Source organism: Micromesistius poutassou (assembly GCF_964030765.1).
Source record: "Micromesistius poutassou genome assembly, chromosome: 1".
Lineage (NCBI taxonomy): Eukaryota > Metazoa > Chordata > Actinopteri > Gadiformes > Gadidae > Micromesistius > Micromesistius poutassou.
The window spans coordinates 1,750,400-1,766,727 of NC_140271.1; the positions used below are offsets into that span (position 1 = coordinate 1,750,400).

At 40.5% G+C, this 16,328-nt stretch overlaps 3 protein-coding genes across 3 annotated transcripts in view; all 3 read right to left on the reverse strand.

The window, feature by feature from the left end:
- The window catches only part of LOC311413142 (myocardin-related transcription factor A-like), a 38,421-nt gene extending 32,117 nt beyond the window's left edge, over nucleotides 1-6,304 (reverse strand). The window contains exons 1-2 of the mRNA XM_084488895.1: nucleotides 6,174-6,304; nucleotides 3,879-4,021 (exon numbers count right to left, since the gene is read on the reverse strand). Of these exons, the coding sequence (XP_084345021.1) occupies nucleotides 3,879-3,993 (115 nt within the window). The 5' untranslated portion in view covers nucleotides 3,994-4,021; nucleotides 6,174-6,304. The remainder of the gene's footprint in view (nucleotides 1-3,878; nucleotides 4,022-6,173) is intronic.
- A 306-nt stretch (nucleotides 6,305-6,610) lies between these two features.
- ccdc97 (coiled-coil domain containing 97) lies at nucleotides 6,611-12,902 on the reverse strand. The gene is made up of 7 exons (XM_084488268.1): nucleotides 12,490-12,902; nucleotides 12,205-12,378; nucleotides 11,537-11,696; nucleotides 11,183-11,271; nucleotides 10,623-10,851; nucleotides 10,065-10,188; nucleotides 6,611-7,034 (listed from the first exon to the last, which is right to left on the reverse strand). Exons 1-7 carry the CDS (start codon nucleotides 12,658-12,660, stop codon nucleotides 6,857-6,859), a joined length of 1,125 nt encoding a protein of 374 aa, XP_084344394.1. The 5' UTR covers nucleotides 12,661-12,902; the 3' UTR covers nucleotides 6,611-6,856.
- Nucleotides 12,903-13,836: 934 nt separating this feature from the next.
- On the reverse strand, nucleotides 13,837-15,032 carry LOC311381559 (GTPase IMAP family member 7; the record flags this gene model as incomplete). Its single annotated transcript, XM_084488467.1, has 2 exons — nucleotides 13,958-15,032; nucleotides 13,837-13,842 (listed from the first exon to the last, which is right to left on the reverse strand). Exons 1-2 carry the CDS (start codon nucleotides 14,687-14,689, stop codon nucleotides 13,837-13,839), a joined length of 738 nt encoding a protein of 245 aa, XP_084344593.1. The 5' UTR covers nucleotides 14,690-15,032.
- Between the last annotated feature and the right edge of the window lie 1,296 nt (nucleotides 15,033-16,328).

A 16,328-nucleotide genomic window follows, 5' to 3' on the forward strand; every position in this document is an offset into this window, starting at 1 on the left:
ATAACTTTTCATGGGAATTTGTTAATTAATGAATGAGCTAAGCAAGCCAGCCACACTAGCTTGTTCCCTAATGAACACCTGATCAATCTGCCTTTGGTCTAAACTAGCAAGGAGCAAAAACACCTGCTGGTATTAGGTATCAGCCAGTCGACTAGTCACCAAATTAGTGTCTGTGAATATCCAAGAAAGAAATCATGGCATCACACTTTATTTATTATTATTGTTCACAGAATTATTGTTATTATTCTTATTACGTCATATATTAAAGTTGGAATTCATATTTAGTTTAGTTTTGAGACACTGACTGTATGTGTTGAAAAAGCATTTATAAATATAACTGCGAGCAGTGATGTGGGGGTCAAGCAGAATGGGATAATAAACTAATTTGCAGAATAGACCAGAGTAGCCACATCAACAAGATAGATCTACGTCAGACACATGGCTTTCAGCACTTTCACGTCAAAAAATAAAAGATTGACTGAGATATGATCACACTCGCTGTGGTTTTAATGCCCTTCTATCGGTCAGGTGGCTACATGATGACTGTCTCGGTAATTTCACGTACAATGAAAGCTATTGGCAAATGGTTATCACAATGAAAATACATTGAAGTTGCTTTCTAAGGGCTGGAATAGACTTGCTGCTAACAACGCATACACCTACGGATCAGGGCTGCCGTACGTATTCTGCGATCGTTTGGTGCGTTGATCGTGCACGTCGTCGCAAGGTAACACGACGCGTCCGCAAGCAGAATGGACCAGAGTAGCCGCAGCAACAAGATAGATCTAAGTCAAACACACGGCCGTCAGCACTTTCAACAAGTTTCATGTCAAAAAATAAAAGATCGACTGAGATGTGATCACACTCGCTGTGGTTTTAGAGCCCCCCAAAGGTCAAATGTCACGAAATTATTTGGGCATCATCAGGATAGGGACATAAGACTATGAGCCAAGTTTGGTTTAGATAGATGAAGGCCTTGCAGAGATATGAGCTCACTTCCTGTTTGACGTCCCCCTGAGGTCAAAGGTCACCAAATTGTTTGGGTGTCCACGGGATGATGTCATGAGAAATAAGAATGAAAAATAAATCAAAATAAATAGAAAAAATATAAATCTATCTACCAAGTTTGGCTATGATATGTTAAAGATTTGCTGAGAACAGGCTTACTTCCTGTTTCCTGTTTTCACCGTCAAGTTTGATTGGCTGTCACGGCCAAACGGTTTTGAATTTGAAAACGCAGTTTGACACATGTGTTCAGCTTGGTCTGAAGATCATATTTGGCAAGTTTCATGAAGATTCGACAGAATTTGTCGCCTGTGGATATGTACTATTGATTTTGACAATTTTCAACATGGTGGCCAAATTCTGATGTTTCCATGAAAAATAATTTATGAGCTATATGGGGAGGTCTGACAGTATCACCAGACATTGTATATAAGTTTGAAATATACTCATGTGAAGAGAGAGGTGGTTAAAACACATCTTCATTAATAACAGCGCCCCCTAGAGTTCAAAGGTCACCAAATTCATTGAGTTTCCTTATGATGATGTCATGGGTCTATGTACCAAGTTTGGTTACGATATGTCACAGGGCTGCTGAGAAATTGGCTTACTTCCTGTTTGGCGGCTTTGTGGTCAAATTTGATTGGCTGTTGCGGCCAAACGGTTTAGAATTTGAAAAATCTGTTCAATAGGTTTTGTGAAGAATGGTCTGAACATCATCTGTGCCAAGTTTCGACTTGATTGGACAAAATTTGTCCAAATGAAATGAAACATTTTGAAGGTTTTTGACATAAACCAAGATGGCGACATAGGATGCGTTGAACTCGGCTTGGCCCAATGATTCCAATGATACCTTGTTTGTCAATAGGATGAATGGGTCAAAATTCATAAACATGAATGCATGTCCAACTTTGACCTGTTGGCGGCGACCTCAGATTTGCTGTGAGGGCTTATGGGACTGTCCTGAATCAGTGTGCCAAATTTCACAACTTTTTACCATGCCGTTCTATGGGCTGCCATAGACTCCCATGGCAGGAAAATAATAATAGGAAAACGTACAATAACAATAGGTTGTCTCACAGCTTCGCTGCTTGACCCCCAATTATCATTTGCTGAATGTCCATGAATAGCTACTGTTCAATCAACTACTATATATTACATCTATATTATAATTGTAATTGTATTGTAATTGTATAATTCTAAGTACTGACTTTTATTCTTAAATCAATACTTTACTGACCTTTTCTCTGCGTCTTTATTACAGAGGCATGTTGCGATGCTCACATCGGCCAAAGGGTGGCAGCAAACCTATGGTGAAATCAATGTTAACAGCTTGTCAACATTTCTATTTTATTTAATACACTTGTAATAACGTTACAATATGCTGTTTGAGTTGTGATGCTTAATCGTTAATATCAGGTACAATTTCAATGGGATGTTACAAGTAATTGTTTGGTTTGGAAACGTTTTGTTTTGTTTATGGACTGTGTTAAGACACAGACAAGACACAGAGCGACCACATTTATCTCACTGAACAATGAAAACATTCACACCTGCTTACAAAGAAGCCTCAATTTAGTCCATCTCAAGGGCAGCTGTACTGTGAAGTTTCTCTCCCTATAATAGACTACTTGGTTTATTATACAATTGACATGCTTACCACACTAATGCACACACAACACACACACACACACACACACACACACACACTCACAATCACATTCACGCTCACACCGATAAACACTCAGACACATGCTTTTTCATAATCGCACACACACACACACACACACACACCTGGCCCTGAGTCAGCTTTGTCATTTAACCAGCCGTTCAACAAACCCTGAAATGTGAAGTGTTTACAATAACATACAGACTGTATGCCTTAATGTTTGGTGTGTATATGTTTGAGAGTGATCTCTAGAGAAAGACAGTTGCTTAAGTGCTACTACACAAGATACACACACACACACACACACGCACACACACACACACACACACACACACACACACACACACACACACACACATACCTATCTATCCGTTGGAACTATTTGTACTGTCACTGTCACTGATAGCAAGGTCCACCTGGTAAGTAACACAGTGCTCATGTATTTATGTGACAGTCTTTTCTGCTGAGCATGAGGTAATGCAGTGAGCAGTCGAGGTATGCCTGTGTAAACACCATGTGATGGCCACGGTACTATGACAACACACTGGTTGTAAACACATCCTGTTCTCTCGATCTACGTCTCTCTCTTTATTTCTCCCTTTCATTTCTTCTGCAGGAAGAGATGAAGAGAAAACAAAACATAGATGTCCACCAATGAAATTGGAAATTTGACTCATTTCCATAGGACGTTTGTCGTTGGTTTTATTTGCATGTGCTCTACGATTACACAGATAATAAACGGTCAGTACCAAATTTTATCAGCATGTGTGTTCAATGTTTAGTCTGTCATGTTTGAAACGTTTGTAAAGTGTGTAATGTGTGCTAGACACCAAAACAATCCAATTTTTCATACAGTTCTGCAGCCGTATCTTTCCCAGCACGGGTGAGGAATACAGCATTAATGCTAGCCTGCAGTGCTGTGCTTCAAATTCAACATAGTAAAGTTAGAAAATAATAATAAACAAACAACAAACCAAATTGAGAACTGCACAACTGTAAACAAATATATGACAGCATCATCCATTTGATCTTTAAAGCATGGAAAAGATAAAAAATATTTGGTGATTTGAGTAGTGAGTACTTGGTGCAGGGAGATCCCACAAAATTGTCAAAAAAAATGTCCAGGGATTTATCTGAATTTCAATTGAAAATAACCTGATCCATTTTAAAAAGTCTCGACCTCATTTAAGTGTGGGCTGTCACTCACTGGTCTTCCTCTCTCTTGGCAGAAGCTTGTTTGCGGGTTGAAGGGTCAACTCCTGCAGCTCATTGACTACTGCCTCGCTCTGGGGGCTTCCAGCTCCAGCCCCTGAGGTGGTCATCTCCACGGTTACAGACACAGAGTCAGAACTAGAGAAGAGGAAAACACACACACAATACATACTTTTTATTACTATGTTCAATGTATATTTTGCCCGCTATCCCCTTCCCCTCAAAACATTACCCTTAGATCAGAATGTAGGTTTTAAGTTCTACAGTTAAAATAGTTAGTAGTAACTTAGTAGTTGCCAAGCGTTGTGTTGGTGTCGAGGTATGTGTTTGGAGGGGTTATTCGGTCATTGATGGGTCGATCTCAAAGCAGTCCATTCATGACTCATGCGTTCTCCGTAGCCTTTCACTCTCTCTCTCTCTCTCAAGTGACACGCAACACTGCCATCTAACCCTCCTCCTCCTCCTCTCTCTCTTCCCCTCTGTCCACCTTTGTCTTTCCAACCCTCCCGTCATAACATCCAGAACTGACTGACTCCCTCAGTCAGTTCTGACAGACTCCCTCAGTCAGTGACTGACTGACTCCCTCTAACAGCCAATAATAAACAGACACAAGACACAGCCCACGTAATGGACACCCATCCACCCACCTTCCCCAAATGAGAGGCATGGTCATATGTTGTCATGGCAGAGTTCTTAGAACTGAGAACAGTCACAGACCTCCACATGAGGTAAATTACATGCATAGAAGGAGTTTGTGAAGTAAAATAATACAATTTCTCTATCAGGTGGTTGGATGTTCCTGGAAGAGTTGATTCTTCAGATGCTTTTTGTAACATGACATGGGTCAAAAATGATAAAGGTGTAGCTTGGAGTGACCTGTTTGTCAACCACATTTGTTCTATCAATGTCAAGACAACCACAGGAAAAGATAATCAATAGAAAAGCTTCAAAGGAATTGAAATCGATTTTAATAATTTTACATGCTCTGTTGAATAAGGTTTGCTTCTCTAAACTAACTTTCCCTAAGACTATTCTGGGGCCATCTCCAAGGGATGATGTCATTGCTCCCAGACACGATGTCATCATGGCACCATCACAAGAGGCATTAACATGCAAAAAGCTGACAGCGATTTGATTAATCACACACTGACAACATTCAGACCATGTAGCATTGAGGGATTGGACCACTTCTAAGGGTTAGTCAGGTTAAATCAAGGCCCAGACCCCTTTACACAGAAAAAGTTATTTTTAGGCACTGGTCTAAGCCAATGCTAATATTTAAGAGTAAATAGCAATGTAGTTTGCACTGCATGAGGAATGGGAAACATCTCTTTATTTATGGCTGAGAAAGTATCCAAGGAAAACGGCTTTGTCTATATCAACTTGCGGTTTTCCCTTTTGGATGTGACCTAATGACCAAAGAGAGTCATTTATTTTAGGACACTAAGGTTCATTTTGACAAGAACTCAGAGCAGCAGTCATGCAATGTTGGAAGAAAACCCTCACAGATAAATAGGGTAAATGTTGATTTTATGTATCAACCAAACCACAGTTGAAAATGAATGATGATATTCTGGATAACCACTTAAGGTTAACTAAATTCTATGCAGTTCCTTTTACTATTTACTGCTATCATTTTCAATTGAATCTAAAGCAAATTACAGCTAATTGAGATACATGTGTTGCATGAAAGGCTTAGGGGCATCCAAGTAGGTATACAGGTTAAGGTTAGGATGCAGATGTTGGAGTTCAACCGCATACCACACAAGGTAAAACAACATCTAACTCATAACTCATAGCTTAGGGTTAGAATGAGGATAGAGGTTCAAATTAAAGTATAGCTTTAATCGAGCTCTATGATTTTTCATTTTTTTTTATTAAAGAGCTACATTTATCAACTCCCAATTCAATATATTCAGTGAATTACCTTATTGGTTATCCTAATCGTTGTGTATAATAATTAGCATAACTAATGCTCAAACGAAGTTATCCTCGATTTATAATAGTCAAGTATTACTATAGTTTTATATAATAAAGACGCTTTTCTAGTTTTCTTCTCAACATGGTTTGTTGTGTATGCTGTAAGGGTCAATCTACCTATTAACTACCTATCTTAAATACTTATTTGGGAATTCATCCAGATATCTGGTTCGCTTGAGGTACAAATGCACATTTAACTGGCGTTAACCTAACCACTTCTCTTTGACTCAACGGGAATTCACCCATCATCAAACCGGCGGAAAATCCTACGACGAAGAAGGAAAATAAACGGCGCCTTAAAGATACATACCTTGTTATGCTGTCACCCACTTGATGCCGTGATCATAACCAATTCCTATTCATTATAACCAAAGAACACGAGTTTACTGGTCCTTTACATATATTGACAGCTCGCTTTGCCAACGGTCGCTTCGCCTTTTTCGCCCCAGCCATTTATCACTCTGTGAACTCCCAGCGGTTTCAAAGATTACCTAGTGTTGGTAACACCGTTTTCACATATTTGACGCTAGTATTATTCGGACGATAGTGACCGTACTAAAGCACAGCAGCGGAACTTCAATCACGTGGGTGCTGATGCTTGGGATTCGGAAGTATGCCAACATCAAGGCTACAGCCTATCATCAAGATCTGTAGTCTTGACTCTACGTTGGCGTGTCATTAATTGCTTCCTGACGTTATAGATGAAAAAATGTAGACTCACTGTACTACAGTTGCTTAGCCTTTCACTTTTAGTGACACGTTTATTATGTATTTTCATGTCATTAAAGTACATTTGCATTTGAGAAGGAGAAAGAGACACTTGTTCACTTGTAAACAATACTTGAATCAGAGAGAGAGAGCAAGAGAGAGAATGTGATTCATACACTACAGAAAGGTACACCATACATATTTATTACAGTACTGAGCAATTTAAAATGTTTAACAATGTTTGTACACGGTTCTGAATTTTGAGTTCAACAAGTGTGAACCTTTCTATTCTGTCATACACTCAACTTCATCTTTATTTTCACTTTGATACTCTTCTTCTTCTTCCTCCTCCTCCTCCTCCTCCTCCTCCTCCTCCTCCTCCTCGTCATCATCAAAGTACTTCTCCTCTGCATCTCTGCTCACTATGTCCAGGTTGTCATAGTCTGGGTTCTCGTCCACTTCACTGTAATGGGTAAGGAACATGCATAAGCACAAGCACACAAATTATATATATGTATAGAATGTGATATATATATATATATATATCATAACACATTCTTTATCTCTCTGATGAGAAAAATATGGACTCTCATGTGCACTGCTGCATGCCATAGTTTACAAGCACAGTGAGTCTACTACGTGTGCATGAGTACCTGCGATTATAAGAAATTACATTACTTTTATACAAAGTGCCCTTACGATGGCAGTGTTAAAAAAAACTTTGGGATTCTTTCAACCTGGAACCCTTTTTCTGAAAGATTTTAGGTCTAAGGGACTAATCGGACAACATTTTAATTTTTTCATTGAGCGAGAACAGCCGCTGTAATCCGGGAAAACGGGCTACAATTAAATTGGTTGGGGCAATAGCGCCCCATCAATGTACGTTCTCTAAAAGTTTTTGTCACTGACCACTCAGATAACATTCTGGAAAGGATCCCGACAGAGAAATACAACTTTTCTATAACAAACACACCAGGATCTAGCGAAAGGTAACGGAAAGGGATCCTTTCCATAATGTTAAAATTTATTCTGAGCCGGTCAGTGGCAAAACAAGCACTTTTAGAGGAAATACATTGACGGGGCACTATTGCCTCAAAGGATTACATTACATTACAGCTTGTTTGCAGCCTTCTCGCTCAATATTTGTCGTCTGCATTAGACCCAAAATGATGGTAAAATAGAGCCAGTTGGTAAAAGTTTTCCTTTAAAGGAGAACTCCAGCAATTTTTAAGCCCATTATCATTTTCCTGAGGGTCACCCCATGTTAAGGGAAGTAAAAAAACAGACGAAAATTGATTCGACCTAGCCAGAGATCTGCACTGGCTGCCGGCGCTACAAAATAGCTATAACGCTAACCTATGGGAGCAAGCTCTTTATCCTCTTTTGGAACCTCTAAACACATTCAGAAAACCATTCCAAGACCTGATGTAACACGAGTTGGTTCCTTACGAGACACACTGTGCTCGTTTAACTCAAATAGTGTGGCGAAAGTATTGGAGACAGTATGAAGTTTTATGTTTTTGCATGGAGTCACTCACCTCATCCGCTCCCAGACACACGGTGGTGTCTCGTAAGGAACCAACTCGTGTTACATACAGTGGAGGAAATAATTATAAGTTTGCCCACTGACAAAGAAATGAATGGTCTATCATTTTAATGGTAGGTTTGTTTTAACAGTGAGAGACAGATTATCAAGAAAATCACATAAAAAATTAAAAGCTATATATAAATTGATTTGAATTTCATTGAGTGAAATAAGTATTTGTTCCCCTATCAACCATAAAGGATTCTGGCTCCCACAGATTAGTCCTTTCGCTTTAAGAAAGTACTCCTGATCTCAACTCGTTACCTGTATAAAAGACACCTGTCGTGACCTGTATAAAAGACACCTGTCCACAGAATCGATCAATCAGAACCAGACTGGAATCAGACTCCAACCTCTCTATCATGGGCAAGCCCAAAGAGCTGTCTAAGGACATCAGGGATAAGATTGTAGACTTGCACAGGGCCGGAATGGGCTACAAGACCATTGGCCAGAAGCTAGATGAGAAGGTGACAACTATAGGTGCGATTATTCGAAAATGGAAGAAGCACAAAATGACTGTCAATATCCCTCGGTCTGGGGCTCCACACAAGATCTCACCTCAGGGATTATCAATGATCATGAGACAGGTGAGGGATCAGCCCAGAACTACACGGGAGGAGCTTGTAAATTATCTGAAGGCAGCTGGGACCACAGTTACCAAGAAAACCATTGGTAACACACTACGCCGTAATGGATTAAAATCCTGCAGGACCTGTAAGGTCCCCCTGCTCAAGAAGGCACATGTACAGGCCCATCTGAAGTTTGCCAATGAACACCTGGATGATTCAGAGAATGCTTGGCTGAAGGTAATGTGGTCAGATGAAACCAAAATCGAGCTCTTTAGTATAAATTCGACACGCCGTGTTTGGAGGAAGAGGAATTCTGACTACGACCCCAAGAACACCATCCCCACCGTCAAGCATGGAGGTGGAAGCATTATGCTTTGGGGGTGTTTCTCTGCTAAGGGCACAGGTCAACTTCACCGCATCGAGGGAAAGATGGATGGGGCCGTTTACATGAAATCCTGGCTGACAACCTCCTTCTCTCAGCCAGGACACTAAAAATGGGTCGTGGATGGGTCTTCCAGCACGACAAGGACCCAAAACATACAGCAAAGGCAACAAAGGAGTGGCTCAAGAAGAAGCACATTAAGGTCATGGAGTGGCCTAGCCCGTCTCCAGACCTCATCCCCATAGAAAAACTGTGGAGGGAACTGAAGCTTTGAGTTGCAAAACAACAGCCTCGAAACCTTAAAGATTTGGAGAGGATCTGCAAAGAGGAGTGGTCCAAAATTCCTCCTGAGATGAGTGCAAACTTGGTCATCAACTACAAGAAACGTCTAACCTCTGTACTTACCAACAAGGGTTTCTCCACCAAGTACTAAGCAATGTTTTGATAGGGGATCAAATACTTATTTCACTCAATGAAATGCAAAACAATTTTATTTAATGTGATTTTCTGGATTTCTTTTTTGAGATTCTGTCTCTTACTGTTGAAATAAACCTACCATTAAAATTATAGACTGTTCAATTCTTTGTCAGTGGGCAAACTTGCAAAATCTGTGTGGGATCAAATAATTATTTCCTCCACTGTAGGTCTTGGAATGGTTTTCTGAATGTGATTAGAGGCCCCAAAAGCGGATAAAGAGCTTGCCCCCATAGGTTAGTGTTATAGCTATTCCATAGCGCCAGCAGCCAGTGCAGATCTCTGGCTAGGTCTAATCAATTTTCATCAGGTTTTTTTACTTCCCTCAACATGGGGTGACCCTCAGGAAAACGATAATGGGGTTAAAAATCGCCGGATTTCTCCTTTAATGCCATGCTCTCCCTGTTGAGCCAGACAGGATCCATTTTGAGACCATATCAACAATACTAACACCAATTGATCTGCAGGTGGGCTACGTCTGACCTGTAGTTAAAGTCCTTGTCTTGGCCGGCTAGGAAGCGCTGGTGCATCTGGCCGATGAACTCCTCGCGGAGCAGGGCTTTCTCCTCCTGTGTGGGCCCCCCCCGCCGCTCCTCCTGCCCACCGGCTGGATGGAGACAGAGACGATGGTTTACTCGTTTACCGATATCCATGCCACACAGCATTTGTACGATTCATCTAAATGAATCTCATCCTGCTTGGCTGTGATCTGTCATTCTGTATGCTCTACACCGATTTTTAGGGGCTTTTCCGAGTAAAATAGCAGCAGGGAAGTGGATCGCAAATTGGTCTGGCCACAATATATATTTAATACATACATTTCTTGTCTGTTTAATTTGATCATTAGATGTTGTTTAAAAGCATTTGCTTGCCCGAATTAATAAAATCGATTGTGTTTGTGTCTATACTATTTGCTGGTAACTTCTGATTCTGTTTTGAAATTTAAATGCATACGTTTTTGTATCATGATATCGTGTGTTAAATGTTATCGCCCCTTGAACAGCATGTGTGTGTGTGTGTGTGTGTGTGTGATGTATTTACCCTTGTGGTCTTCATCAACCTTATATTCATCGTCGTCGTCGTCTTCCTCCTCCTCTTCCTTTGCGCCGTCCTCCTTCTCCTGCTCCTCCTCCAGACGGCTCTGAAGGAGTCGTTCCTGGTAGGAGTTGAGCAGGATGTGGGCCAGCCCCCCGGAAGCACACCCCTCTTGCCCCTCCGACCTTCCCTGAGCAGCACCGTCCTGCATCAACTCCTGGGAGCGCTCCAGTATCTACGATAGATTACATTTCAACACTACAACATGCACTGTGTGAGCTTTTTGTGTCACTGCAAGCAGACAGCATTTTTGATAAATTTTCAAACTACTCAAACAAGTGTCTAAATAATTAAAGTCAAACACGCTTCAGAGAATTCTGTCTTTGAACCCTGATGTTCACCATCTACCCACAGACATCATTGGGACATCCTCATCAAGACCACAGCAGGTAAGTTGCTTTGGATAAAGGAGTCTGCTAATTTACTAAATATCTCAGTAGTAGTTATATACGAGGCTAATGAAGGTAAAATTAACTCCCTGACTAGCTGTGGCGCCCTGGTCTCACCTCATCATCTGTCAGGTACTGGCCGATGTACTGCTCATACAGTAGCGGCTCCCGGTTTCTCATCTGCTCCTCGCTGAAGTACTGACCCTCTGGAGAACCGACACCAAACACACAAATAAAAAGAGTAAACAATAGAGTTTACTGCCAATTACTTTGCTGAGATTAAATCTACTTAAATTCTCATGTCAGTCACTTTGAGTCAATAAAAGCATCTGCTAAATAGTAAATAGGACTGAAGGAACATGTATGGACACAGAGCAACTTCCAAAGATATTTGACAGATCTGAGCAGATTCAGTTGAGCATCTCTGTCTTCATGTTTTTCACTCATCGACTGGGTGACAAAATAGTTTACCCCTCTGCAGGACTCTGAGGGCAGCATAGCGATGGTTTCGAACCCTGGTCCTGTCTGCATGCCCTCCAGGCCGTCTCTGTATCGCCCGGCAGTAGTGCTTGGCTCGTGGGTCAGAACTGAGGTGGGAGAACGCAGCCAGATGCTGGGGCTTCAGATGGGCCTTGGAATAAGAGGATTTCAAAACAAATATGAACTTGGTTACAGCGGTTACAGCAATGAGCATCAATTTGGATTAACATGGTTACGTCAAAATGTGAATGGTTATGCCACATGAGTAACGCACTGGCAGTTTCGATCACAACAATGTCTCCCAAAAAACGACATATTCTTTGACAATTAACTACTAAATAGTTGACACATGACACAAAAACCATTAAGACTAATAGAATAAATAACATTCCATTGCTCCTCAATGCTTCCACAATGGAGTCAACCTGCGAGATGGCGTCCAGAGCCTACCATTCAAGCATCTTTCATCAAGATGCTTAACGCCCTTAATTATATGAATCTGAAGTTGATTGGTTTATAGAGCTAAATGTTCATGCCATTTAGCTCATGCTAAATGACTTCATTGCTGTAAAGTTAATTCAAACAGGCATTGGTTTATGCCTAAACAGAAACATATCTAATATATCTAATGGAGAAAAACTACCACAGAAAAGGCTTACCTGGTACCTTTCAAGGAAAACAAGCGGTTTGCTCTTGTACTGTTGTAACAGCTCCTCTCGACGCTGATCTAGAGTCAGGTCTGCCTCTCCTATTTGCTGGCTCTTGACCGGGCTCCCACTCAAAGCGACGGCCTCCAACATGGCATTCACACTGGGGGACACGACTTGAAAATCCTTTATGGTAGAATAAAATAGGTAGTCGTAGTATAAGTAAGACATGCGTTACTTGTAAGAAGAAAACAAAATGCCGAACAGAAGAAGTTCATAACATGCATGGATTCGAACCTGTTTGTCCTGCGGGCTATCTTTGGGGCTCGTTGGCTTTTTCAACACAAATGCTGGAAACATTTGAGTCTCCAAATCCATGCGTGTGTTGTCAGGTGTTTCAGTTCCATCATTTTCCTCAGAAGGACCTGGAATGGTTTTTGTTGGTGGAGGATCTATTTCCCCCCACATGACGAATTAAAACAAATAGTTATAGATGTCCAACAGATGTTTGTTACCAAGAGGTTTGCTGACCCGGGAAAAGGCAGATAGCAATGCGTGCAGATTCACGTTTAAGAAATAGTTACCGGTCGATATAGCTAGAGTTATTTAACTTTTCTCATAAACTATATTTATAAATGACAATTTAATTCTGATGGAATATAATACATTGGTTCTTGTTTCGGTATGGCATTTGCGTTGAATTCAAACAAGACCGCCATATTGGTCCGTCAATGTTATTGGTCCCCTCCAGCATCATAAGACGAATAATCATTCCGTGTCCGTGTTTTGGTGATTTCCCATTGGCATTTTTATTTTTATTTTTGTTTAGTATTTCCTCTGTAATGTAAGAAGCCCATTTCCGCCAGTAAAATCAAAAAACTAATATTAAAACTTAGCCTTGCTAATAAAAAAAATTGAAATGATTGTTAAATTATAATTATGAGATAAGCTTACAAAGTCAGAATTATGAGATAGCCTACATTTCCATATTTTTTTATGATCAAGACTAAGATTTCACTTTTTTTTTGTTTAATTGCGGACATGGGCTTACATAGTAATGCGTTGGTGTGTTGGTGAAAACTCTTTCTTAAACGGCACTTTTGTCATTTTCCTTAATTTAATATTTAAACTTTCATTATGTTATTAGGCTATGTCATGCCTATCAAGGACGTATTCCACTCCTTGGAAGCAATTATGCACATTTGAGGAAAAAATGCCTTGCCTTGTCTCATTTCTTGCAACAGAACCGAGGATAAAGCAGGATAAAGTATACATAGATAACACGAAAGCCTTGGGGCCTGTGTTGCTAATGTGGACTTGTGATGCCCAAAGAGTTAGTATGGGCCTAGGAGGTTATCAAAAAAGTTACAAAATAAATAAATAAATAAATGCAACTAAAGTGAATATAAAATGTGCATAGAAAAAACATAGACAACAGCTCATCTCATTCCACATATTTATATAATTTTTATTGATATTTAAGTTTGAAAAGATATGCTGCATAAAAGGCTGCTGATATAAAACGATATCCCTACATTATTTTAGCAAATGTCGAAAGTGGAGGGTATTCAGTCCATTCACGAATCATATTTTTCACCTTCTCCAAATGATCACTTTTAATCAGGCCTACATAGGTGACTGTGGCTATCCCTGCGAGGAACAGCATGCCATAACTTCCAAGTAGGTATGTCAAGATCAGGAGAAACACAACCGCCACAATTGCATAAGGTAAATATCTTTCCGGCATTTCGGCTTCTTTTCTCGCCTCTTCTTCCAGCTTGGTCCAGATCTGCCCAATTTTCTGCTTCAGTTCGTCATCCTTGTAGAGCGCCTGTAGTTGTGACTCTTGCTGGATCATTTCCTTATTTTTCTCAGCCAGAATGCACATCTGCCGCTCCCTGATAATCCTCTCTCTCATTGGATAACAGCTGGGGGGGTATACATCGCCCCCGTTGAGAGCCATCAAGGTTTCGATCTTGATCAGGAAGTCAGTCACCTGTTGTTGGTTCCCTTGGTTCATGTTGTCAAACAGGTGGAACCCGCCGCTGCATTTGCGTATGAAGTTTCGGAGGTTGGCGTCGGATTCGGAAATCATGTCGTTGATGGTCTTGCCGCCTTCCAGACCATCTCCATGTGTGAACAACACGATGGTGTAGTCCCACACTCTGGGGCCGAACATGGTCTCTATCAACGTGTGTGTTTCCTTGTCCTCCAGGGTCATCCTGCCCAACAGCAACACTATCACGAAAATGTGCATGCCCGGTTCCTGAAGTTTCACACGCTTCAGTATCTCTCGCACGATGTCCTTTTCATTCCGGTCGGTCTCGAATAGGCCCGGTGTGTCGATGACCACCACGGGCGTGCCATTGATGTCACCTTCTGCCTTATCGCAGTTTTTAGTGACCCTGTCAAGCTTCATCTCCGATTTAAACTCCTTACGTCCCAGGATGGTGTTCCCGCTGGAGCTTTTCCCGGAACCGCTCTTGCCCAGGAGCATGATGCGCAGGGTTTTTGGCTTTGGCTCTGTTTTTGGCTCTGAAACAATATCCAAACGATGTATTGTTGATATAGGCCTAATGGAACAATATTCAAACTATATATTTTGTGAATGTGCACAGCAGAGTCTATACGTTTCGTTCTTTATTATACAATCCATGTTGCATTTACCTTCCTGCTTCACATCTAACATGTTGACAGTTTCGACCGTCATCCTGAAGAAAAAGGGACGGTATAAGCCTTTAACATATCCATCAAAAGTGAACATTTGATCGCTTTCATGTTATCCTATAGCACATATTTCCCTTCCGTTAACTTCCTTGCATATGGGCTATAAGTATATTAATACATTATATAGGCCTACTTCAAATCATATAGGCCTATAGACTAACCTTTAAGACTCCCAAACACAATATTTCTGTATTGTTAAAATAAAGATATAGGCAAAAATATTTTTAGCTTGTAGTCTGAATAAAGTCGTATGATCAACTTACGTATACTTGTTTGGTTTAAAAACCGCCACTCCGAGACCACGATATCAAAGTATCAAAGTGAAGGTTTTTGTTTTTGTATGGGAGTGCTTGAGGCTATTGCACAAGAGGTGTACAGGCTCAGGCCATCCTACAATTGGCAGAAGGCATATTTGTCTGTATAGGTCTACTGATGTAGACATAGACTTGTAATTATTAACTATTTCGCTTAATGAATTATAGGCTCAATATTTTTTTTTATCATTTTGGTTTTTGGGGGGGTGGGGGGGTGGTGAGAGGTGATGACGTTAAATTTTTTTTATATATATATACCTATAATTACACTATTATTATTCTATTATTTAATTGACCTGTTACTTGTTGATAACGCTGCCTAATCAGTCTATTGTGTGTAAAAATGAAATATGAGGTCTTAATTAAAGGCGTATTCAGAGAAATACCTGCATTTCATGTGTGATTCAATGTAGCACATTCACATTCCTGACTTGAGCATCACGTTGCCATCAAGTTGGTCTTATGGTGTGTTCCAGACATAGATAAGAGTAGACGCCGCATCGACCGCCATCTTGGACCGGTCGACCGCTCTACTCAGTGTAATCCGTTTGGCAGGTGCAATGAACTGTCAGCGCTTTTGCTGCAAAGGTCATACATGTAGCTATGATACAGGACACATTGTTCAGCGTGTTTTAATATTCATAGTGGGATTAACAGTAATAGAATATTCTGATATATGACATAAAGTGACCAGACGTCCGAGATCAAAACTGGGAACGTAATCCCTGAAAAGGGGGAAAAACTGAGACATTTCCAGTTTGACTAGCAATCTGATTGAAAAACCTAATGTGTCTTCAAAAACAAAACGGGGACAGGTCGTTTTTTCTGTATTTAGCCAGGGACAGGCAACCAAAAACGGGGACGTCTGGTCACCCTATGATAGCCTATGTGATGTAGGCTATGATAGGTATTTTGCAAATCACACACTATAAATATGATAGAGAAGTAGAAACAGATAGGGGCAGTAAAGTCAGCTATTTTAACAAGTTGAAGAAACAATATATGATTAGGCTATATATAAATATATACATAGCATACATAAACAATATATGAATACATTAGCTATATATATAAACACATGAAAGTTTTTGTATG

Coding starts and splice junctions, on each gene's coding strand:
- ccdc97 (XM_084488268.1), bottom strand. CDS start 12,660: ATGTGGGGGGAAATAGATCCTCCACCAACAAAAACCATTCCAGGTCCT. Junction 10,852..11,182: donor AGTACCTGACAGATGATGAG/GTGAGACCAGGG, acceptor AATCTATCGTAG/ATACTGGAGCGCTCCCAGGA. Junction 7,035..10,064: donor GACAAGGACTTTAACTACAG/GTCAGACGTAGC, acceptor TACCCATTACAG/TGAAGTGGACGAGAACCCAG.